Source organism: Protopterus annectens, chromosome 12.part0 (genome assembly GCF_019279795.1).
Source record: "Protopterus annectens isolate FY-2018-M chromosome 12.part0, PAN1.0, whole genome shotgun sequence".
NCBI classification, from domain to species: Eukaryota; Metazoa; Chordata; order Ceratodontiformes; family Protopteridae; genus Protopterus; species Protopterus annectens.
This window is the reverse complement of record NC_056746.1, coordinates 141,304,402-141,329,620: the sequence shown is the minus strand read 5'-3', so window position 1 is coordinate 141,329,620 and position 25,219 is coordinate 141,304,402. Positions and strand designations below refer to the sequence as shown.

General features: G+C 42.0%; 1 protein-coding gene across 2 annotated transcripts in view; it reads left to right on the top strand.

Moving 5' to 3' along the window:
- Positions 1 to 25,219, top strand: part of ABCC1 (ATP binding cassette subfamily C member 1) — a 1,301,041-nt gene that overhangs the window by 533,840 nt on the left and 741,982 nt on the right. For both annotated transcript variants that reach the window (XM_044089159.1, XM_044089158.1), the window contains exon 12: positions 4,181 to 4,384. In XM_044089159.1, coding sequence (XP_043945094.1) covers positions 4,181 to 4,384 — 204 coding nt within the window. The remainder of the gene's footprint in view (positions 1 to 4,180; positions 4,385 to 25,219) is intronic.

The window sequence follows — 25,219 nt, the reverse complement described above, 5'->3', positions numbered from 1 at the left end:
TACTGCTCCCCAAGTGTTCACAAAGTGCCTGGCTCTCATCATTGCTCACTGCAGGACTCTGGTATTCAGATATACCCTTACCTGGATGACCTGCTCATTCTTCAAGACCACCCACTCCTCCTAGTTACATCTACAACAGGAAATCTCCACCCTATCTCAGTTAGGGTTCACCATAAACCATGAAAAGTCTCACCTGATCCCCTCTCAGGACCTGGTTTTCCTGGGATGCAGGATCAGAACAGACAAAATAAAAGGCTTCATTCCAGATCAAAGAATTGTAGACATTTGTCTATACTTGCAAAAACACCTCTTCCACACTTCCTTGCCAGCTCGAGAAAAGTTAAGAATTCTAGGTCACATGGCATCACTCATACCCATGTTGCCTCTTGCAAAACTCCACATGTGAAAAATCCAGTGAGTCCTGAAAACCCCCCTCCCCTTACTTCAATGTTTGAGTAAGGATCTCCAGTGGTGGATATCAGCTCTCCACCTCAACCTAGGCACCCACCTTCAGGTCCCTGCACCCCTCCAACAGGTATCCACAGATGCTTCCAACTTGGGGTGGGGGGCAGTGCGACTTACAAACCAAAAACAACTCTTGGTGCAAGGCACATGGTCCAACCCAAGGCAGAAGGATCATATCTGCATCAAAGAAATGAGGGCTTTACACTTAGCCCTACTAACCTTCAAATCAGTCCTTCAGTCATGAATCCTGAAAGTAATCACAGACAATAGTACAGTCCTGTGGTACATAAACAAGCTGGCGGAACCAAGTCATACCCTCTGTGCAGCCTAGCAATCCAGATCTGGAACCTAGCAGTATCTCTCTACATTCATCTGGTAGCTGTGTATACCCTTTCAACACAGAATATCATGGCAGACTTCCTGAGCAGAACGTTAGCTCCCAGTTAGGAAAGGATGCTTCACAGGGAAGTATTTCTGGACATAATCCACAGGTGGGGTATCCACAAGTGGATCTTTTTGCCTCCACCCAGAACAGACAGATGCCAAAATTCTGCACAAGGAATCCACATCCACAAGCATGGAAAATGGACGCCTTCTCCTTATCTTGGGAGGGAATGTACCTGTATGCTGCCCCCCCTTCACTTTAATTCAGAAAGTCCTTCTGAAAATGCAGAGGGACAGCCCAAAAATCCTACTGGTGACCCCCTTTCGGCCAAGACCGCATTGGTTTCCCTTCCTACACCTACTAGGCAAGGGCAATCAACACAGGTTACCCCACCAAATAGACCTACTCACACAGTACAGGGGATCCCTACTACACCCACAGGTGAACAATCTGAAATTAACTTTATAGGTAATAGGATTTTGTTCCTCTGCAGACACCCTATACTCACAGGATGTACTCGGTGTTCTGCAGGAGGCCAGAAAGCCTAGTACCAGGAGAAACGATGTACCCAAATGGAGCAGATTCTCCTACTGGTGTCGATTAAAAAAACAGGACCCTCTGACTACTTCTATACCTATAGTCCTTTCCTACTTGTGCGAGCTACTTCATTCAGGACTAACATACTCACCAGTCAAAGTGCATTTGTCTGCCATCTCTGCCTGCCTATCTCCCCTCCTCTGGCTTCTAGACTGGAAGTTGAACTTTTCCTCAAAGGGGTTCTTTACATCAGGGCTCCCAGGAAACCTACCCCCCCCCCCTTGGGACCTGAACTTTGTACTAGAAAAACTTACATTGCCACCCTTTGAAGCAGCTCCTTCAGTATCCCAGAAGATATTCACACTGAAAACAGATGTAGTGGTCCTTACATCTGCCCAAGAGGGTATCGGAGATACAAGCCCCTCATGGTTACCTCTCCCTACCTTATTTTCCACAAGGACAGAGTTGCTCTTAGGACCAACCCTTCCTTCATGCCGAAGGTGGTTAATGAACTTTCATTAAACCAGACCAGTAATCTACCAGTTTTCTACTCTCAACCACAAAAATCCTCAGAAAGGACTCTCCATTCCTTGGATGTCCACAGACAACGGACGTATTACTTAGATAAAAAACAAACCTATCAAAGTCAGATCAACTTTTCATCTCCTTCCACCCGAGAGCTCTAGGGAAGGCAGTCTCCAAGCAAACCATTTCCTCATGGATTTCTAAATCCATTACCTTATGCTACTCTTACCATAGAAAATCCCTGCACAGTCAAGTCAAACCTCACTCCACCAGGGCAGCTGCTTCCTCAGCTACCTTCTTCAAAGGAATTGACTATGCTTCCATCCATTCCATACATTTACCAAACATTACAAATTGGTCTTAGTCTCTAGAGCTAGGGCAGGTTTTGCCAGGTCTATCCTCCAAGGACTCATTGACCAGGGAACCCAATCCTCCACCCAGAACCATACCTAAAAAGGTCTGGTACTCTCCCTACTGTTATGAATACTGCAACATGTGAATAGAAGGACATAGAATAGCTGTGTAAGAACTTACCATAACCTTAGATGTCCTTCTCTTCCATGTTGCAGTATTCAGTCCCCCCCACCTACCCCTCTACCTTTACCGTCTTACATACCATACTGACTTGTGGAAAAAAAAACTTCTATCCCCCAGTTTCTCCACTAAACACAAACGTCATGCCACCCTGACTGTAACCTACATGTAATTCTAAGGACTCCCTTGGGATCCTTCTACCTACAGGAGTACTACTGTATTCGGCAGTTCATTCTGAGGAGGGTGCGTGCAGACGTCGCCTTTATACCCTATGCCGGTTTATGGCCCTGACAAGGGATGTCACATGTACCCTCCAGAAGCAAAGACTTTGGTATACTGGCCAGATGGTAGTGCTGCTGGCTGAAACTTCCTAGTGTTATGAATACTGCAACATGGAAGAGAAGGACATCTAAGGTTATGGTAAGTTCTTACACAACTATTCTTTTCCTGCATTGAGGCCTTCTTTGTCTGCATTCTTATCTCATCCAGATAAAAACTGTTTCTTTAGCAGGTCGAAATGTTCTTTCATTGAGAGGCTAGTCTAACTTTTTTTGCTTTGTTAGCCATTTCTCTTGTACATTAAACTATTTATAGTTCAACAAGCCTCAATTGTTAATGCCATTTGTTACAAAAACATTCAGAAGTATAATACTTTTTGTTCCACACAAGCACATTCTGTTAAGCTAATTATTCTCGTTTACTGCATTTTTCTTTTCTGTACTTGCAGATGCTTTGTTCTGAAAATATCACACTGTTACTATGACCTGTGTTACTGTGAAGGAAAAAGTTATACCAAATTATGTATATATTTTTCTGTCAAGTACATGTTATTACTATGATGAAACCAGTTTTTACGTTATATAATTCTATAATACTTCTATGCACACACACACTGCATGAAAATAACAGTGAAAAATATTGCTGCTATTTGTCTTATTTTCTATTAAAGCAGATGTATCTATGTTGCTGCTTAAAATGTGAAGATTTTATGGAGATGTTTAAACCCCTCTTTCTGCTAGTCTGCCTTTGAGTCTTATTCTTCTCCTCCATTACCATTTTTTTTGAGAGCACAGTGTTTCAGTTTAATGGTATCCTTAACTGCCTATCCACTCATTGCAACATTTAATGTGTATGCTTGACAACTTCTGGTCCTGCTTTCCTCATTTCAGGGACACATGACACAGCTTGGGTCTCAAAGAAATGTTATAGCAGTCGGTCATTCTGGAAAGGAGGTTAATACTAGATCAGTGACTAAAAAGTGCTCTTGAATCGGCACGTTCCCCCAAGTTATTATATAAATGAAAATTACCCGCAATATGCTTGTTACTGACTGTGGGAGGAGTAGAACTCTCTTGAAAAAGCTTTACATTTTGAAAGTAGAAATTCATCTTAAATTCATGTCAGATACTTTTTTTAAATTGTTCACACCAAAGTGAATGCTGAGTCTTGTTTCAAGGAGTTGTTCACAAGTCCTCCTTGAAAATGTATGAAATTCTCATACCTTCCCATATATTTGCAAATTCTCCATTGTTTTAACACTAGCAGTTGCTTATAGGGTTATTTTATTTTATTATTTTTTTTTGTTTTGTTTCTGTTCATCTGTCACTCGTGTAACTGGCAGAGATGTATGTTTATGCAAAAATGATGGTGGGGACGGCTTCAGTGACTGAAACAAATTGCATTTGGCATGTAAAATTTGACTTTCAGTTGCTGACTTTTTTTCTTTTGTTTTAGGTAGCCCAGATGAAGAGCAAAGATAATCGTATCAAACTGATGAATGAAATTCTCAATGGGATCAAAGTGCTAAAACTGTATGCTTGGGAGTTGGCATTTAAAGACAGAGTATTAGGAATCCGGGAGGAGGAACTAAAAGTACTTAAAAAGGCTGCTTATTTGGCGGCTGTGGGCACATTTACATGGGTTTGTGCTCCATTTTTGGTAAGTTCTGTATTGTTGGTAAATATTCCACTGCGGTTTGAGACTGTGTTTAAATTAATTGTATTTATATGCTTTCTGTAAGGTATGTCTTGTTGTACACATCATTGTTTGGATTACCTGATATTTTGTGGAATGTTTTTGAAACTAATATTTCATTTTTCCTGTCTTCTCATTGAGAGCTAGGATATGCAGACCACTTTTTGGATAGTCTACCTAAAAAAGCTTTTCTATGAGCACTAATGAAAAACAATTTGGGGAGTGCAGTTAGTTAAACTTAATGCATTCAAGCACTCTGTCCTTTCAGGGATTATATATTCAGACGTGAAAGATGGTTCAAGAAAGTAAAACTTTTCCTGTCTATTTCAAGATTTGTTTTATTGGATTAATTTTGAATAGAAATGAAGTTCCTTGAGTATTGAGGGAGTGCATTTTCTTATGCGTTAGTCATGTAAATATGTTTGACTGATCATGTTCTGGTCAGAACTTATTTTTTAGAATACAAGGTGATCTGCACTTAATAGAAATACATAGAAGCTAGATGACTCTTCAGAATACTATTTTTCTGATCTCTGGGTAAATTCGGTTGTATTTTTGCTTTGTGTCCTGAAGGTATTTTTGAAGTTGTATGTGACTAAATGCTCGTGTGTAGATTTTTGTTAGGCACATACTCTTAATTTAAAAACAGCCTCCTGTAACTTTATCTTTCCAAAGCAATCTCTAAGTTGTAATTGTGTTTAAAGCTAGCCTACAGCTTTGAGTTCTGTTAGAAATAATTATTGTGCATACATACTGCTTAGTGCACTATAACAATGTCAGAAAATGAACTTTTAATGAATATCAGCTTTGCGACAGAAAATTTTCCCTTGTTTCTTTGTAATGAGTTTAGATGGGTGAAAATATTGGGTATTAGCTCATCCTGTGTTGTTAACATTTACCCAAAATGGTTCCATTGCAGTTAAGTTGTACCATCAGTCTTACCGACTTGCAAACTACCTGCATATATTTTTCTTTTTTTCTCATCTCCACTTCTTTAAGTTTTCCCCACCATTCTTATTTTTTTCCTCACTTTATTTTCCCTCGTTTTAGGTTTTGCATTTTTTTATTTTCCTATCTCTCAGTCCCCTTTTCTGCTTTTGTTTTTCTTTCTCCACGTTCCCCTTCAGTTCTTCCCTAAATAATACTCTTATTTTTTTTTTCTGTCTGTATGCTACACATACACTTGTACAGTATAAATTTCTTACACTCTGTTTTTAATTGAGTGGCGATACAGGACAGTAGGTATATTTCTCTCTGTCTCCAATATGCTTTAATTCATAGTTTCTTTCCTTTAGATTACAACTTTTCTTTCAGCAGCTAATAATTTTGTAGGAGCCTGAAATGTTTTTTTTTTTTGTTACTAGTGTTAAATGGTTATTAGGCAGGTTGTTTTGTAGTAAGATATTTCATGTTACAATTCTACATGATGGAGTTATAAACTACTGTAATGCATTATCTTAGAAGTTGATTAATATAAGATGTTAAGTTGTCTATCTCGCCTTCATTCTTGCTGGATGGGTTCGGAGCCGACCTCGGCGCCGACTCGGCCACTCTAAAGCTCGAGAGTTGGTTCCACCGGCTCGAGGCTCCCCTTATATCCCACAATGCTAGGCGAGAGTTACCCCAGATCTCGTTTGCCGCTACAGCTTCGAGGTTGGTTATTCTACCGGTTCCTGGTAAGTTTTAACTTTTTCTATAAAAAGTTACTCTTGTTTCCCCTTTTTTTAGTTTAATTATTCCTAAATTAGTGTAGTTTATTAAACTCTATCCCCGATCCTATTTTCTTCCCGTTTCTTGTCAAAAGAACTTTTAGTTCTTCCCTTGGGCCTTAGGCCTTCCCTTCCCTAGGGAGTGTTTGTGTAGTGTACTACTGCTTATTGTACTTATTTTTAGTATACTTTTACTATAATTGTGTTTTTTGACAGGGTATAACTGGTGTGTTTGAGTGTGTGTTTGTGTTCACCAGTTAGGCTATGTCTAAAGAAGCAAAGGTCTCCGGATTCAAGAAGTGTGATGCGTGCTGTCAGAAAATGTCTCTGACAGACGCTCACACTTCTTGTGTCTATTGTCTGGGGCCTTTGCACCTGCAGGACTCCTGTGCTGTCTGCCATGGCTTCAGCCCCAGGGTCCTGCAGGAAAGAAAAACAAGCTCATTTTGAGAGGCCTGTTGAAGGCCGAGGAATCCCTGTCTGTCCCAACAGGGAAGCCCTCCAAGGCAACGAGGGCTTCGGGCCCGGCTTCTGAGCCGAGACCTCAGGTTGTTCAACCTTTGCCTTTATCGGCTCCGGCTGGAGCCGATAAGACTCAGTCCACAGTTTCTGTGGCTCCCTCGGCTCCGCCGGAGCCGAGGTTATCGAGGTACCCGTGTCGGCTCCGATAAGATCTTCGGAGCCGACAACCAGAAAGAGGTCTAGGTCACCTTCTCTTGGCTCCGTTCATTCGGCTCCAGGTTCTCCCCTGCTGTCTGAACGGAGCCAAAGGTCTCATTCCTCTAGGTCATCGAGGTTGTCTGATCATGACCTTCAGAGGGTGGTGAGTCGACTACTCAAGTCTGAGGCACTAGCCCAGATGCTTCAGAGCCCGACTCATCAGTCGGTGCCTGTCCCGTCCATCAACTCCTTCCTCCTTCGACTCTCTTGAGCTCGGAGCCGGTCGTCGTCGGAACCGAGACTGTGGTCACCTCGAGCCGAGACAATTGTCTTCGGCTCCGCTGCCGGCTCCGCTTTCTTCCATGGAGGAATCTCGGCGCCGACTTCCCTCGTCGGCTCCGAGGGGTGAGTGGCATCGACCCTTGTCCGACCCCCCTCTCCCTCTCGGTGCTTCGGCGCTGGTGAGTTCGGCTCCGACATCGGCCTCGAGCCATCACTGTCGGTGCCGAGGGGGTCCTTAGCTCCTTGGAGCGGGACCTCTGGCTTTGCCTGACAGGGGTGCATTCGAGGTCATGCGGAGTGTGTTAGAGCCTGGCTCTACTCCACAGTCGGCTCCGTCAGCCCCTCCCTCTATGCTGCCTCAGGGTAAGTCGACTCACTCCCTCATCCCGGACCGCAGAGAGCCAACTCCTCAGGAGCCCCCTGTGGGGATTTCATCCTCTTCCGAGGCCTCTCCTGATTTGGCAGAAGAGCCCCTCGGAAGAGGAAGTGCAAGAGGAAGCACATTGACTCACCTGAGTCTATCATGTCCGACACAGATCTGGATGATTCTGAGGGTTCCCCCCGTTCCCCTTCTGAAGATGTCTCTTTTGCAGACATTCTGGAGATCCTTAAACAGAGGGGAAATTGGCCAGCCCTCAACCCTTCGGAGGACGAATCTGTGCATCTTGAGGCGTTTGGCTCTCGTCCTTCCACCTCCTGGGTGTCCCCCCCTTTCGACCCCCTCATGCAGGTGGTTGCTAAAAAGGCATGGACGGCTCCTGATTCAGTGGACCCCACTCCCAGGAGACCCTCCAAATTCATCACAGCTCCAGCAGACAAGGAATTTTTATCAAAAGGAGTCTCTGTGGATGCTATGGTGGTAGCTGCCGCCACAAAGAAGGAACTGGCTGATCCTTCAGTGCCTGTCCATCCACCTAACAAGGAATCTAGGTCCATGGATAGGTACGGAAGCGGATGTTCTCCTCAGCGACATTTACTATGCGTCGCTGAATTCCCTGTGCCATTCCACCCGCCTCCAAAGGGACTTGATCAAAGAAGCGAGTGAAATGCTTAAGGCCCCTACAGCGGCGGGTTCCCAAGAAAAATGAACACGCAGCTGGCTATCCTTAATTCTATTTCCAACTCCTCCATGCGCCTCCTCTCTTATGCGGCCGATGGAGCGAGCAGAGCCGCTGGAACAGGGGTAACCTTACGTAGGCACGCCTGGATGCGGCTATGCAATTTTGCGGAACCTTTCAAGACGTCTTTCACAAACTCCCCTTTTGATGGATCATCCCTTTTTGGTCCACAAGTGAAAGAAACCCTGACTAGGTGCGAGACGGATGGCAAGACCCTTTCTGCCATCGGAGTCCGTTTTTCCACTCCTTCTAGGCCTTACCCCAAAGGCCAGAAGGGGGGAAAGATGTGGTTCCGTAAACAATCTCAAGGGACTTCGCCTGACGACAGAGTCGGTTCCCGCCAGAGGCAGAGGGGAACAACAATGGTAGACGCCGCCCTAGAGGCAGAGGGGTCCGCAGAACCAGGGCAATCGAGAAACGCCTTCCGATAAGCCCTTTCAGCATCCCTGAGGTGTTGCCCGACTGCCCATCTTCGGAGGCAGTCGGGAAGATTGTCACTGTACCCAGAAGCCTGGCTATCCTTGACACAAGACAAATGGGTACAGTCCATCATTTCGAAGGTTATTCTATTCCCTTCTTCGCTCTCCAAGTCAGTCAAAAATCCCTTCCAGATGTTCCACCCGCTCAAAGGGATATAGCAGCTTTGGAAATTTCAAAACTGCTTGCAAAAGAGCTATTCAGCCAGTGCCAGCAGACCAACTAGGATCCGGAATCTACTCAAGGTTCTTTTAGTTCCAAAGAAAACAGGGGACTGGAGACCAATTTTGGATCTCAGTATCTTGAACAGATCGGTCAAGAAAACAAGATTTCGGATGGTCACGCTGCAATCCATTCTTCCCCTGTTGGGAAAAGGAAACTGGATGTGCTCTATAGACCTTCAGGACGCGTACTATAACATAAAATGAACAGGCGCTCCAGAAGATTCCTCCGCTTCAGGCTGGGAACCAGTCATTTTCAATTCAGGGCCCTGCCCTTTGGTCTCACCACTGCCCCGGGTGTTTACCAAATGCATGGCAGTGGTAGCTTCTCACCTGAGACGACAAGGATTCCAGGTGTTTCCATATTTGGACGACTGGCTCCTCACAGCTCCCACCAAGCATCTCCTTCTGATGGCCAGAGATTACACTTTTCGCCTGTCAAAACTGGGTATCTCAATAAATTGCGAAAAGTCTGTTTTGTCGCCTTGTCGTACTATTACCTACATAGGCAAAATTAGATACTGTAAACATGTCTGCAACACTAACGAACCAAAGGATATCAGACATTCAAAATTGGTATCACTACTTCTCAACAACAACAGAGCCAAAGCCAGGTTAGTTCTAAAGGTGTTGGGAATCATGGCAGCGCCATACCCTCCTTCCATTGGCCAGATACCACATGCGGATCCTTCAGTGGATGCTCTTTTCTCAATGGTCATACCAGGAACTTCCAATGTCTCACACCATTATGATCACGCAAGCGTGCAAAAAGCATCTCATGTGGTGGATGTCTTCCCCCCAGCTCCTGTTGGGGAGACCATTTGTTCCACCTCCTCCGGTTGCTACTCTGACGACGGATGCCTCCCTGATCGGGTGGGGGGGGGCATTATCAGGGCAGGACAGTCCAGGGCACATGGCAACCAAACGAATGCCACTTGCACATAAATGTTCTGGAGATGAGAGCAGTGCTTTTAGCGTTGCAAGCCCTTCAACACTCTCTTCCCTTGGGAACGATTGCAATCCAGACAGACAATATGTCTGTAGTGTGGTACATCAACAAACAAGGCGGAACCAGATCATACCCCTGTGTCGAGAAGCACGCAGACTGTGGCAATGGGCGATTTCTTCTCAGCGTTTTCTGATAGCAACGCACATCCCCGGAAGTCCAATCACATTGCGGACAAGTTGAGCAGAGCTATTCTCATGCCTCACGAGTGGTCTCTGAAAGACTCTGTAGTGAGAGAGATTTTTCTCAAGTGGGGTCAGCCTTGCTGCGATCTTTTTGCTACTCCCCAAAACAGCAAGTGCAGAGAATACTTCACTCTATTCCCTTTACCAGGCCAACCCAGCAGGGACGCGCTAGTCCAAGTTTGGCCCCGGGACTTCTGTATGCATTTCCTCCTTTCCCACTGATCTCTCAAGTAATACAGAAAGCTATTGCTCAGAAGGCCTCATTGATCCTCATTGCTCCTTACTGGCCTCGACAAGTGTGGTTCCCCTTTCTGCATCGATTTCTTTTGGAGCGACCGTGGAATCTGGACCTAGTTCCAGATCTTTTGATCCATCAGTCGGGTCAGTTTCATCGCTCCCTCCCCTCTCTGAACCTCACTGCTTGGTTCCTCCACTTCCAACCGTAGCCAGGCTTCCTCAATTATCTCACTCTGTTAGAGATATTTTGATAGCTTCCCATAAATCTTCCACTCGAAAGATTTATTTGAGTAAGTGGAAACGATTTTCATATTGGGCACAAGGAAAGGACATAGATCCTTTCACCGCTTCCATCCAACTAGTCCTCGATTTTCTTGCTGAACTCTTCCATGCAGGTTCATCTCCATCTACTCTTAAGGTTCAATTGGCAGCTATTTCTAATTTCCATGTGGGTATTTCTGAATCCGCCCTAATGTCCCACAAACTCTGCAAAGCCTTTTTGAAAGGAGTTTTTCTGCTCAGACCTCCTGTAAGAAATCCTCCTTCTCCTTGGGACCTAAATTTAGTTCTTGCTTCTTTGATTCTTTCCCCTTCGAACCTGCAGCTTCATGTTCCTTAAAGTTATTATCATGGAAAACTCTCTTTCTGGTGGCTATCACATCAGCTAGAAGAATTTCAGAACTTCAAGCGCTCAGTTGTCGTTCTCCTTACCTTGTGTTCCATAAGGACAGAGTTTCCTTACGAACTAACCCATCCTTTTTGCCTAAGGTGGTTTCAACATCAAATCTAAACCAGTGCATTGACCTCCCTGTCTTTTTCCGGAGTATTCAAATAGGTCTGAACAAAATTACACTGTCTGGATGTTCATCGTCAATTAAGGTACTACTTGGACAGGACGAAACAATTCAGAAAATCTGATCAGCTGTTTGTCTCCTATGCGGAAAGCAGAAAGGGACTTCCAGTTTCAAAGGTATCTTTATCCAGATGGCTAACATCTCTGATTACCCTTGTTTATGAGATTAGACACAAAAAACTGCCTAATAAGCCTAAAGCCCATTCCACCAGAGCTTTGGCTACTTCTCTAGCCTTCCAAGACAGACTGCCTATTGACACCATTTGTGCAGCGGCTACTTGGGCTACTCCTCACACTTTTATTTCCCATTATAAGTTGGATTTAGCTTCTAGGCATAGAGCTAATTTTGGTTCCACTGTTCTCAGGAGTCTGTTCCGTTAGGCCACCCGGGACAAGGTGCTAGGGACGCGGTCCCATCCAGCAAGAATGAAGGCGAGATAGACAACTTAACATATAGAAGTTATGTTCTTACCATAACGCTCCATGTTAGTTGTCTTCTTCTCGCTTCTTCTTCGCCCCACCCTCCTTCCCCCTGGCCTGGACAGACCTAGAGGAGTTGTGATCGTGACCTCTCTTTCTACCACCTCTTTCTTAGCTATATGCTATTATGCATATTTCTTGTTTCAGGATGTAGGTCACCCTTCTTCTCCCTGTTGTTAGAGGTGGTCTCTGTTATAGTTATTCTGTTTTATACTGTTACTATCTTAAGCTGGGGTTAGCTTACAAACGAGATCTGAGGTAACTCTCGCCTAGCATTGTGGGATATAAGGGGAGCCTCGAGCCGGTGGAACCAACTCTCGAGCTTTAGAATGGCCGAGTCGGAGCCGAGGTCGGCTCCGAACCCATCCAGCAAGAAGAAGGCGAGAAGAAGACAACTAACATGGAACGTTATGGTAAGAACATAACTTCTATTTTATTACTCAAATTTTAATTGCTTACTTTTTTGCTATCCTGAAGTTCCTGCCTTCTAGTTTGAACTTCATAATTTAAGTTCTTACACAGCAAACACTATTGCTGGACAAGGAAAGTTTTTCTTACTATTGGGATACCTTGGATATTCCATGATGTGGAAATCTCTGAAATTCTGGGTGTTGAGCACACCTCTCAACTGTTCACATTTTTGCCATATATTTTTAGTCTATTTCTTCCTCATAAAATGCAATTCAGACAAATAATTGAGAACTGAAGTCACCAAATAATGACAGACATTTCCATTTCAGACTTCATATTCTCCTGTTGTTCTAGCAACTTTTTACATTTCTAAGAGCAATATTTGAAATCTGTCTGTATTTTTAGGCCTCCCCCATTATTTCTGGTTTTGTCCAGATCTCTTGTGTAAGAGGTTGAAAGGTATGGATTTGAGGGAGAAAGCATTGTCAGCCTGCAATTTCAACTTTCTGTTCTCCAACCTTGACGTTTTGTCATTTTTACTGTGATTAGCCTCAACACTTGAGAACACATTTTTTGTTTCCCACAGCTTCAAGCAATGATGAGCTCCACATGTATGTACTAACATGCTCATTACCCATGTTAAGCTCTTCTTAATCGACCAATAAGTCCTCAAATTTCACACATTTAATCCTTGTCCTGGACATCTATGAATTCAGTCATGCCTGTTCCCCAGGCATGCCATTCTGTAATCCCTTCCACAAAGAGAGCCTCAGGTTCCTAGTATTATATCATTGTGATTGCAAATCCCTATTATTATGACACCATGATTAATATTTCCTAGCAGGATGATTGAAAGCTTCCACACTTGCGAGACTTTTCACCTATAAGATTTTAAGTAAACATGTTTAGATTACTTGGATTGGCAGTCTAAGCCTTGGTTATTGAAAGAAACGCCTTACCCTCTTATGTTTCACAGTGCAGAAACCACCTGTTTTGCCTCAAGGTGACCTTCACCACATTTGACACCTTTCTCAGATTCTGGCTGTGTCTCATCTTTTTCCTGCATTCTTTCATCACAATCTAACTGGGACCTGACTACACTGTGAAATTATTGTGGAGATAACTGCATTAAGTGAAGGGTCTTGGGCTACTAGGTCCCCAGAAGCCATGGGTAATTTTGAAGTTCTGAGGTCTGTTTTAGAGCCTTTTCCAACCTTTTTTATTCAGTTATGGCTAGAATAATAGTCATGACTAAAGTAAAGAAATTCATTCTTAGTCTTCAACCATGGTTTTACCTCCATCCTTTCAGCACACCCTAACTGGCCAAGAAGACACTCTAATAACTGTGCAATACATAAATTGACACTGTCAGTGGAAGTTGGGTCTCTTGCAGTATACACGGATTTCTTTTTTAACCCAATCACTCACTCACTCACTCACTGAGTCTGACACTGTCCCTAACAACCCAAGTAGGCGTATCACAAGGTACACAAACGCACTGCAGAATTTGAAAAAAAAAATGTCATTGCATCTCCTTTGAGTCTTTGGGTTGTTGGGGGAAACTAGATTGCATAGATAAACCCATACAGATACAGAGAGAGCACAAACTCTTCACAAAAGAAGCTATACCCAAGACCTCAGGTTTTATCCTACAAATGTTTGACTAAATGATGACCTAAACAAAAGCCAGGACAGAGGGAAAAAAATCTGTCTTATTTTTTTTTCTTTCAGTGAAGAAATAAATTGTGTGCAAGGCTTAATGTTCAAAACTGACACACAGTGCTTCCCAGTAAACTGAGAAAACAAATGTTTGTGAGGAAATGTACATCTTATCTGTGAACAGTACCTGCCTCCCAGCGCCTCCTCTGAAAAAAAAAGCTGGCCTCTTTCTGTGTACCCCTCTGGTTTTGTTTGGGATGGATGTGAAAGAAATAGTCAAGTCATATTTCAAGTTGCTGCTGTCATACATGTATAGAGCATGCTTTCTTACGCTTCAAAAGAAGGCCACCTCTAATGTCAGACTGGGACTAAAGTAAAAGAACAAATGGCTACAGTAACATATTTCTGCTTGGTTTTGTCAGACATATATACACAGCATGCCTTCTTAGCCCTCGCCCCAAAAATTGCCCCCAGTATGTATGTATGATACTTTACTTTTTCCCCACATTCTTCATAGTAGTGTTCCCTGTAGTGTAGTCCAAGCGTCGCTTCCAAACAGCGAACTGCCCTTCTACAAACCATATTAACTTTGTGTAAACCTCTTTAAGTTTGATTGTGAGGAATGTTTATTTAACCACACTGTCCTCCGCCCCCACACAGTCTGTATCCCCCTTCTACACACACACCTGAGATTTAATTGTGAACAAAGAAAAGAATAGCTCGGTGTTAATCCCCACACATGCTGAAGGGGACCTTCTGTACATCTCTGAGCATGGCCAGCTTTAGACTAGATGGGGCCCAGGTCAGAGGTTCAGAATGGGGTTTCTCTATTGAGCATGTGTCAAATTCCCACCAGGCCCCAGGGGCTGTGAAGGTGCAGACGTTTTGTGATGCATTTTATGCCTTATTTTTGGAAGATCATTACTTGATTTTTTTTTTTTTAATGCTACCAGAATTTTGTCCTCCAATATTGTGCATGTCCACTGATAAAGTTAGTGATGTTACTTTATCTTATACATGCACATTAACACCACCCTTGACACATCAGGACTATCACAAGATACACTAATGATTTTTTTCCACACACGCACGCTCTGCCCCTAATGAGACAGATCTATCACTAGATGTGAGTACATACAAGAACACACAGTGAGGCTGCATGCTGACAGCATCCACCTACTGCTGTTGAATCACATTAGACTCCTAAACAGCTGATGTCAACAACAAAGTCTGCCAAGCAAAGAGGAAATAAAGTAAATCACCAGGCTTTTCTTCCATGTCACACAAAACCCATGGACAGCTTAGAACTGCCAGTGTAGCTGCCATGCGTCTTTGGGATGTAAGGGGAATCCTTAGTACCCAGGGAAAGCATACACAAACACACTGAGGACATGCAGATTTTGTACAGAAAGCAACCCCAGACAAGAACTGAACCAGAGAACCTCTCACTGTGAAGAAACATTATTCAGTGACACTAAGTATTTTCAGCCTGAAAGCCATAAATAATCATTAGACAAAGATTTGAAATTGGAGACAAAGTTTAAATATTGCTCTTTTGTACTTAAGGCACTAACTAGAATAACAAGTTTTGCATTAGCTTGCATTTTCTGAAGATAAAAGTCTGAAACTATATATAATTATTTAGAGGCCACAGTCCTCACAACTTTCAAGAAAACCACCTATTTCATCAGGTACAGACCAGAAATAGACTTTCCCACAAATGCACTGTGCTTCACTACACAAGAAACTGATTTAAAAAAAGCTCTCTTAGCAGGCCCCCTCATATCTAGCACTGCCATTCAATGTGCATAATAATCCTGGTGGTTATACTGAAGAGTATCAACCTCCTCCCAAGATGTGTGGTAGCAAGTCCTGATGATTTTTGTTTTCCCTGTACAATCAACATGTCCATACATTTCCATAACTGCCGTCCTGTCAAACAGTATGCTCACACCTTGTTTCATTGATGTGTTTAGTAATATCACTGCAGTACAAAGTCAAAGTAGAAAATAAGATGGATTACCATGATGTTCCCACTGTTAAGGTGCACTTCTAGAGAGAGAACGTTAGGTTAAATAATTGTCACCTGCTGGATTGCCAACTGGCTCGTAGATGGGATGCAGGTAGTCAAAATAGGGGAAGTTACTGCTACAAAGACACTTGTCACCAGTGGAGTCCCCAGGGCTCTGTGCTGGGACATCTACTTTTGCAAAGTAAAAGCCAATACCAAAGGGTTCTCGTTGAATAAATTTGCTGATGGCTGCAAGCTAAGAACAGTCATTGTATCCCCAAATGACTTGGCCATCCTACAGGAAGGTTTGTCCTAAATAAATAACTGATGCAAAGTCATGGACTGAAACTAAATGTCAAAAAATGCATTATTATATCCTTTGGGAAGTGTTCTACCCCAGGGAACTATCATATTGAGAATATATCCGTAAGAGTTAACCCAGTTGTTCAGGATTTGGGAACTTAGGTTAATAGTGACCTAACTTTTAACCAACATGTCTTTTGTTGTAAGAAAGCCCTTCTGTATTGCACAGCTTACAAACAAAAGCATTGTGTCTATATCTAGGGATGTCATTACCCCCTTTACTCAACTCTCCTTAGGCCAGTCACAGAATTTAATGCCCCCTTTGTCAGGCATCTATCCAGACACATGCCACAAATGAAATGCCCTGCTATAGCTTACTAAAAGGATACAAGGTCTAAACAATGTGTTCTACATGGACTGAGTCAAAGCCCTGCCACTATACCCTGTATCCTGCTAAGATGTGACCTATGTCTGCCATGCAAGGCATCCTTGCTGTACATCATCAAGTCATACAGCATCAGAAATACTCAGTCTAGGGATTTAAACCTCTACTGTAGCATCAGCAGAACATTTTGGAGGGACAGGTATATCTCACAGAGGATACCACGGGTGTGGAACATACTTCCCATCTACATAAAACAAAAGTTCTTTCCTGTCCATATTCAAGTGCATCTTAGATTTGTGAATGGGAAACGGAACATTTACCTCAAGACTGCCCCCTGTACTACTAATGGACAGATGCATCTCCTAAATACTTTATCCCATGCATGGGTCCCCTCAAATTATCTAGGGTATGATCCCAGTTATTCTCATTAGGGGTAATATAATTATTGACCATGGAATGGGTAAAGCCACTCTATAACCAAATGGGATAGGTTATTTTGATCACAAAAAGGGAAACTGGCTAGGCTTAAAATGACTTGCAAGGGCACATAACCTAGTACTTATCTTTAATAAAAAAATAAAAATAGAAAAGTAACAAGGTCAAGGTACCAACAATTTTATTCCATCAAAAAAAATTGAATTCATTAGATTATCTATGCTTAGTTAAAGCGTCCGACAGTAATATAATTTGAAGGAGGATGAAACAGCAATACAGTGCAGTAGATGTTAAAGTAACAGACAACAGCACTATTACTGTCCCTTAGTTTTCACTACCAAAATATATGGAGAAAGCATCTTCCTATATGTACCCTGCTTTAAAATGTAAGTTAAAAGAAGTGGTAAGAGGAGTGCTTCCATTACATACTGAAACAAGTGTGCAGCAGGTTTTAATTTATACTGAATGCCAACATAAGTGATAAGTGGGTAACCAATATAGAAGCAGTATGGCAGCAGTGTATAATGCATTTTTTATGTTGATGCATTTTTTATGTTGAGACTAACATTTTTTCTGTTCACAAGAAGATGAAATTAAATTGATAACTATCAGTAAGTTTCTGAGTCAAAAGAAAGGCTGGCTAATCACTGTCATCTACACAGCAATGCTGTAAAAATAGTTAACACTCAAAAGTTTACTTTGTTAACACGGGACTTTGAAAATTAGTGTTATCTAATCCATAAAAGCAGTTATAAGTAAGCCATGGGGATGGGGGTTTAACGTGCATAATAGAGCGATTTTCATGTTTTTTAATTATTTTTGTATGTAGCATACAGAAGTACATGTCCTGCTGTAACACAGCAAGAACCCAGCAAATAAATGTAATTGAACCACATTTGTATCTGAAAAATCAGTCCTCGTTAAACCAGGACATAGCTTCATAGATGTGTACTAAGCTAATGGCCCTGGAGCCTTTACAAGCATAGCACATAGGATTACTCTGGCATCGTGCCACCCGACCTTAGTTCCCAGTACCTTTGTCGAGTAAAGTCACTACAGTGATCCTTGAGGTAAATTTTCTATTTCCCATCCACTCATCAAGATTTCTCTTGAAGAGGGCCAGTGAGGTGCTCTGCTAGACATGTATGGGAAGTCCGTTCCATAGCATGGGCAGTCTCAGGGTTATGAACCTGTCCCTCCAGCATGCTCTGTTGATTGTGGTAATGAGGTTGAGGTCTCTGGAGTGTGTGGTATGGAGGGATTGGGATTTCTTTAGATGTAGCATTTCTAACAGAGCTGGGTCAGACATGGCTTTGTAAGTCAAGCAGAGATCGCCTCTAAGTAGGCGATATGAGACGGAGAATAGTTGGAGGTTTTTCGTTTGTCCATGTAGGGCAAATGTTTAAGGCCTAGGATCCTCTCTGTGCGATACTTTTGTGGCCTCTCCAGTTGTTGCAGGTGTGTTTAGTGAGGTACATGCCAAATGGGGCATTGTACCCAATGATTTGCCTAATAAGGGAAGAGTAGAGGGAGATAATGACCTCTTTTTTCTGGATGCAAAACCCTTAGTAATGAGATACGCCACATAGAAGGACTTTCTGACCACAGTGGCAGTGTGGTTGTCAAAAGAGAGGTTGCTATCAACCTGTGTTCACAGATCTCTTGTAATGCCTTCTGTGTTCAGTGGACTACCATTGATGTGGTAATTCATGGGAACCGGGTTTTTTTTTCAAAAGGGATGACTACACATTTTTTGGCATTGAGCTTAAGGCCATGGTTCTGAAACCAGTTGTTGGTCTCCGTGAATCCTTTCTGTAGGATGTCAACATCACTTGGGGAGTTAATAATAGCTCCCAACTTGCAATTGTCTGCGAACTTTGTCAGCTAGAGTCCCTTCGTGTTGGCCTGGATTTCATAGAACTAGATACCAAACAGGAGAGCACCCAGGACCGAACCCTGTGGGACTCTGCTCGTGACTGCTCGGCAGTCTGACTTGGAGTCAGCTACTTTCACACTGTGGCTTCTACCTATGAGTCAGTTTGCAACCCACCTAGTGATATAGGGGTTGATGCCTAGCTTAGTGAGTTTTACTATGGATCATGAGTGGGGAATGGTGTCAAAGGCCTTGGCCAGATCAAGGTAGGCTGTATAAACCACCTCGCCTTCATCCACAGCTCTGGTAACTGACTCAAGAGAAGTTGACCAAGTTGAGCAGGCATGATCTACCCTTCACAAATCCAAACTGTGTGGGACCCAGAGTATGGAGGTTCCCTATATCCTTGTTTATTAGGTCCAAGATGATGTGTTCCATAGCTTTGCATATCAGACTCGTCAGGCTAATGGAGCGATAGTTCCCAAGGTCTGTAGTTGCTCCTCCTTTATGGAGAGGGATGACTGTAGCAGTGCGCCATTCGGTAGGGACAAAGCCTGAGGTAAGGCTTTGATTGAACAGAGGGCACACAGATGCGGTCTCAGTTCCTCTGTACTTCATGTAGAACACAGCCAGGGATATTGTCAGATCTCATAGAAGCTGTATTATTGGCCTTGGATAGTGCTGTTTTAACCTGTGCAGCAGTAATACTGGGTGCCTGGCAATATACTGGTATTGTGACTGGTCCCTTGGGGGGGGGGGGGGGAGTTGGCACTGAATCTGTCGGCCAGTATATTGGCAATATCTGTTGGCTCTGTATTGTGCAGTAGTTCAGAGCAAATCTGGTATTGCCGTGGAGAGTCCTTACATAACTGTAGAAGGCCTTGTGCTTGTCTTTACTGTCTGCTGCAATTCTGTTTTCATACCTAGCTTTAGAGGATATGATGAGAGGGACCCCAACTTTTTGTTGAGGCCGATAAGGGAGTTTTTTTCAGTCTTGGGACTTCACCTTATTCCGCATCAGTTTCCTCCTCCTGTTGTAGAGTTTGTTTAAGGCAGGGGACCACCAGATTGGCTTTCTTTTTTTGGAGGAGAGCGTCTTGCTTCTATTGGATATGGCGAGATCCATGCATTTGTGTACATGTTTGTACAGTGCATTGGTGTATAATTTGGCGGTCATGCAGCTGATCTCCATTTGCATGGGTGTCATGAAGTCAGTTACCTTTGTTTTTAGGAACCCAAAGTTAGCTTTGGAGAAGTTTTTCATGGTGGTTACCTTTGTGGTGGTGGGGTGGGAGGGATGTGGATTTCCAAGGTGATTAGTTTGTGGTCGGATTTAACCAGGGAGTTAGTTGACTGTTGGTGTAGAGCAACGGTCGCCCATGTTAGCAATGACCGGGTCAAGGATGTTGCTACCTCTAGTGTGAGTAAGAATGAGTATTTTTTTTAATTTCGGAAATTTATATTTATCACGCAAGAGTATTTGTTTACCTCTAAGACGGTGCTAATGCAAATCATCATGCTTATTTGATGAATTATAAATAAATTTTATATCTGCATATTCTCACTGCATTACAGCATGACAGAGATGAATTTTTTTTAAATAGTTGGTAGTATCTAGTATCTTTCATAGAATGCTTTATCATGTCAGCAATTCCACGGGAGATTATCGGACAATTTACATTATCAAATCTGCATGATGTCAACAGCAATTGTTTAGTCAGACACCATGTTCACTCCTGAAAGTAACTGAAAACTGGAATGTCCAGAACTGTGTGAACTGAAGCTGAAAGGGAGGGGGGATAGTACACTTAAGTATAACCACCCTGTCAGGTACTAAATAAAAGAAAAAAAAAACTTGCTGAACTGAATTATCTGCACCTCAGTATTATGGGAATTATTCTTGCAAGGGTTCTTTTTAAATCCACACTTCAAAATTGCGCACTTTTGGCTTGGCTTCTACCACAAGCTACACAATTAATTCTGATTTGTTATAAAGCTCGTGGGTGAGAACAAGTTGGAAGCATGGAAGTTACATCTCTTTCTTTATTGGGTGCCCCTGGTGCAGCAGGAGTTATTTAGCTGTTTTTTCCTCCTTCCGTCCCTCTTGCAGAAAAATAAGTAAGCTTGCATGCTGTAAATGCGCACCTGACTGAATAGTGCCCTAAGTGTCTGGCTAGTTGGCCTGTATAGGGCCAGCTATGGATCTAGGAGCAGGTGGCCTTTAAGTGACTTAGGTTCACCGTATGTAAGTGGAAAGAACGGGCTTCAGCTCTGAAGTGCACAGTGTATCTCGCAGACTTAACTTTTTTTGGTATTGCCTGACTCAAACTACTTCTACCTGTGTGTGGTTCTGTGGAGGAATGGAATGATACTGAAGTGTTTTTTTTTTACCAGTTAAGATGGTGTAATAACTCACAGTATCTTAATGGAATGAAATACTTAAGCAGTGTTAGCTAAAATGCATATATTGCGTAACTGTTTAATTAGCCGGAAAGATTGTACTTCACTTTGTAATTTATTTGGCACTGCATAATTAGGCACTGACAAGGATTAGAAGTACACCATGTCAAGTGTCACAGCCAAGTCCTTGAACTAAGGCTTCACTGGGGCAAACATAAATTTAGAGCAGGGCTTTCGAAATCTTTTCTAATGATATTCACTCCTGCATTCCAGTAGAAGTAATGCATCGTTTGTAAACAATTAGATCAAAATTAAGACTGGATGACTGAATAGTGAGTTGGATTTGTGTTACAGTTTGTAATTGAATGATTTAATAAGCTGTTGTGCTTCCAGACTTACCTTTGTGTCAGCGCTTAGAATTAAATTGAGTGATGGGCAGACTGTTTTGAAAAATGGCTTGTGAGGTATTTTGTAAGAGTGCTTGCTGTACTTTTTCTTAAATGCAAAAGCTAGTAGAATTTTATTGCCTGAATAACAAGAGTATTTTGCTTTACTTTTTGTTTCAAAGTAAAGGTTGAATCCTGAAGTCCTAAAGCACTTGCATTGTATAATAATTGAGTATTCTGAGTATGCTAGCCATAAACTTGAATAACAAGCTGCTGTCACTCTGTAAGCATACCACTCATGTTTTCAAATTGCTGTGTCATCCAGTGCAAAGTATTGGTATTAGATGTATTTTTACATTTTTGCTCACTTCTACATCACTGCAGCTTTATGAACACAGTTCTCTTGAATGTTAAGAATGTTGGCACTGTCTGAATAAAGTTTGCTGTCAGACAGCTGCAGTTGTTTATTAAATGGATGTTGGAAATCATAAGTTGTCCGTACCATCCTCTTTTGTTGACAGAAACCATTATATTTTGTCCACATTAGGATATAGCATGCACCATTCTATTTACGGGTGTTTGAAGAAAAGAATTTGAGTGGAAAGAGCCTTCAGACTATTACAAGCCCTTGTCAATGTTTGTTATATTTCTGGATGTGATAAAAGGCAGACAGCTGTAGAGAGGAGCAGTGAACTTGGTAGCAGAATGTGCACAAAAGTATTTCTTACAAATCATTTATACTGTAAATAAAAGAAAGTACAAATACATTGGTACCTCTAGCTAGAATCATTGAGCTGTAAACACGCATTTCAGTTTGACAGCTTAAGTTTATAACATTTTTCCATCTCTCTGAACCTTTATGGAGTACCAAGTAAAGATTTTGAAGTGAGTGCTATAGTAGTTACAGGGTGTGCTGTTCTCTCCCCCAGCTTCTCTCTGTCTGCAAATATATATATGTTTTTTGCTAAGAATATGCAGGAAAGGGTTAAATCATGAATATATTATTTTATTGTCTTTATTCTGGTGGTGTTCATGGTAGCAGTTCTTAATCAAAATTTGAATGTAATTTCTGCCCCTACTTATGTGCTGTGTGGTTGAGTTGCCATACTAAAGTGATGTGTATGATGTACTATTTAAAAAACATATGAAAAATAAGATGTAAGCTTTTTGGCTTTACTGTTTGTAAGAGTCTGAGATTGGAAGACATTATTATTTTGTACAATTTTAGCAGAAATGACACTGTTTTACTGTTTTTTTTTTTTTTTTTTTTTTGCTGTTTGAGACATTTTTTTCCTGGGGAGACGCAGATGCTTGAAGTAAACATAGTGGTGGCCAAGATGATTGATTGTAGCATCTATGCAGCTAAATAAGGAACTTTCTGATTTCTCTAGCAGCATAGGAGTTCCAGTACTATTCCCTTTATAGGTTCTTAGTTAAGTACTATTTTAGCTGCCTTTGTGAGCCATTTTAACAATTTCCCATTTTGTGCTCGAATTAACCTATTTCATGTGTTTTTTGATTGACCTTGCTCATTCCAAGGTCGATAATTATATATTAGCCCTAATGAGAATAACTGAAATCATACAATAGATAATTTGAGGAGTCACATGCATGGGACAAAGCATTTAGAAGCTGTCTTTGTCCATTATTAGTACAGGGGGCGGTTCTGGGTAAATTTTTCTGTTTTGCATCCATAGATCTAAGTTGTGCTTGAGAACAGACAGGGATGAACTCTGTTTTATGTGGATGGGGAGACTGTTCCAGAATAGAGGTATCCTCTGTGAGCTATACCTGTCCCTCCAAACCATTCTGCTGATATTGCAGAAGACGTTTAGATCCCTAGACCAAGTTTTTCTGATACCATTTGACTTGCTGATGTGCAGTAAATCCATCAGTATTGGGTCAGAGGATGCCTTGGTTGCTAGACTCAAGTCACCTCTTAGCAGTTTGTAGGGTACAGAGTATAGTGACAGGCCTTTGAGTCTGTCTATGGAGGCATGTCGTTTAGACCTTGTATCCTTTTAGTAAGGTATCTCTGTGGGCTGTTGCATGCGTCTGGGCAGATGCATGCCAAAGGGACTGTGACAACCCTCCACTACCAGCCAGTAATCAAGGAGCCTCAATCCTAACCACTGGCAATAGTGGGGAATGTTCACTGAGAGGATACGTGCACACACAGTATTTCCAGATGCAGCTCTCTGCATCAAGTGCAGTTTCACTTAAGAACACACACAGACCACAGTCCGTCTGGGGCTGGTTTCTCCCTTTTTCTCCAGATCCCCAGTAAGACCTCCCCACTGGCACAGCTATAGAGTTGAGATTTCAGCTGGGTGACCAAGCCAAGACCTCCAGCATTCTGTCCAACCAGTGCTTCATGTCCCTGCCCAAATAGCTTACACACACTCTTTGAGGTTTTATTTACACACACACGCAACTGGGGAAGGCTAGCACAGATTTACTAGCTATGCTCCCTTTTGCCCAAACTATAAGGTAGTTATTACTGCTACCAGTCGCTCCTTATCAGCTACTTTAGGGCCCTCAATAAAGGGTGAACAATTTTACTGAGTGGTATTAATATTAATACAAATGGTAGTTTGACCAAGAGCAGGAGTATTAGGAGTGGCCTACACAGTGTCACCAAATATGCAAGTGCTCACAAAACTTTACAGATCAGCCACAATGAAAGTTTTAAATATATTTACTAACAAATAATAAAAGAACAAGACAATACTAAGTATATATTCACAGTGACATCAGAGGTCAAAACCACAGGAAATATTTAAAACAACATTGCAGGACAGTCTCAAATAAAGAAAAATATCTAAACTAAGCTTCACTATATTCCTGACTGTATCTAGGAGCATGATTATAACCTAAGAACTTACTAACAGAGCAAGGCAGATGTGGTGAATGGATATTCTAGTTGTTGTCAGGTACAAGATAGAATGCTCTGTCTCACTAAGGAACTTCTCAAAAATTAATATCTCGAATATTGCTGCTGGGATAGCTTGCAGAATGACATTAATTCTTGTCATGTGACTCCTAGTTCCAAGACCAAAACACCATTGATGGCAGCTTGTAGCATTTAGCATCTACCTGTAAAAATACATAGACTTCAGATCTTTGGCAGATGCTGGAAGTCATAAAACAATTGCATTCCTTCATGCTTTCAAGACTAGTAATTAGTTCACTCTAAAGACAATGCAGAAAGCCTCCCTAGTACAGACATTTTTCCTCTGGCTGCAAGATACCATCTTTTATGACCTAGCCTATAAAGTAATTTAATTTCAAATATTTTCCTAAAGTTTACTGGACTGAAGTTAACCCTCCAGTTTCTTCTGTTAGCATATAAATTTAAACCGTTACAATAGTGCTTGTACATTTATGTTCTCTTCCAGTAGGACACACTGTGGATGCATTTTAAGCACAAGCACCATACAAAATACCTTTTCAACACACATCTGTACAAATCAGTTTGATATACACGACATACAGTTCTAGTACAGTTTTAACACAAGCAACTTCTGTAAATCATGTTGATATTCACAAATGACTTATAATTTACAAAATTCCAGTTAGCTGTGAAAAGGGAGCATTATATTCAATTAATGGCCTAATGAGGACTGCATAAAGGACAATCACATCCATAGATCTATCAAGGCTATATGTGTAAATTTATTTTGTACTGTGTGAACAGTCTGGATAATT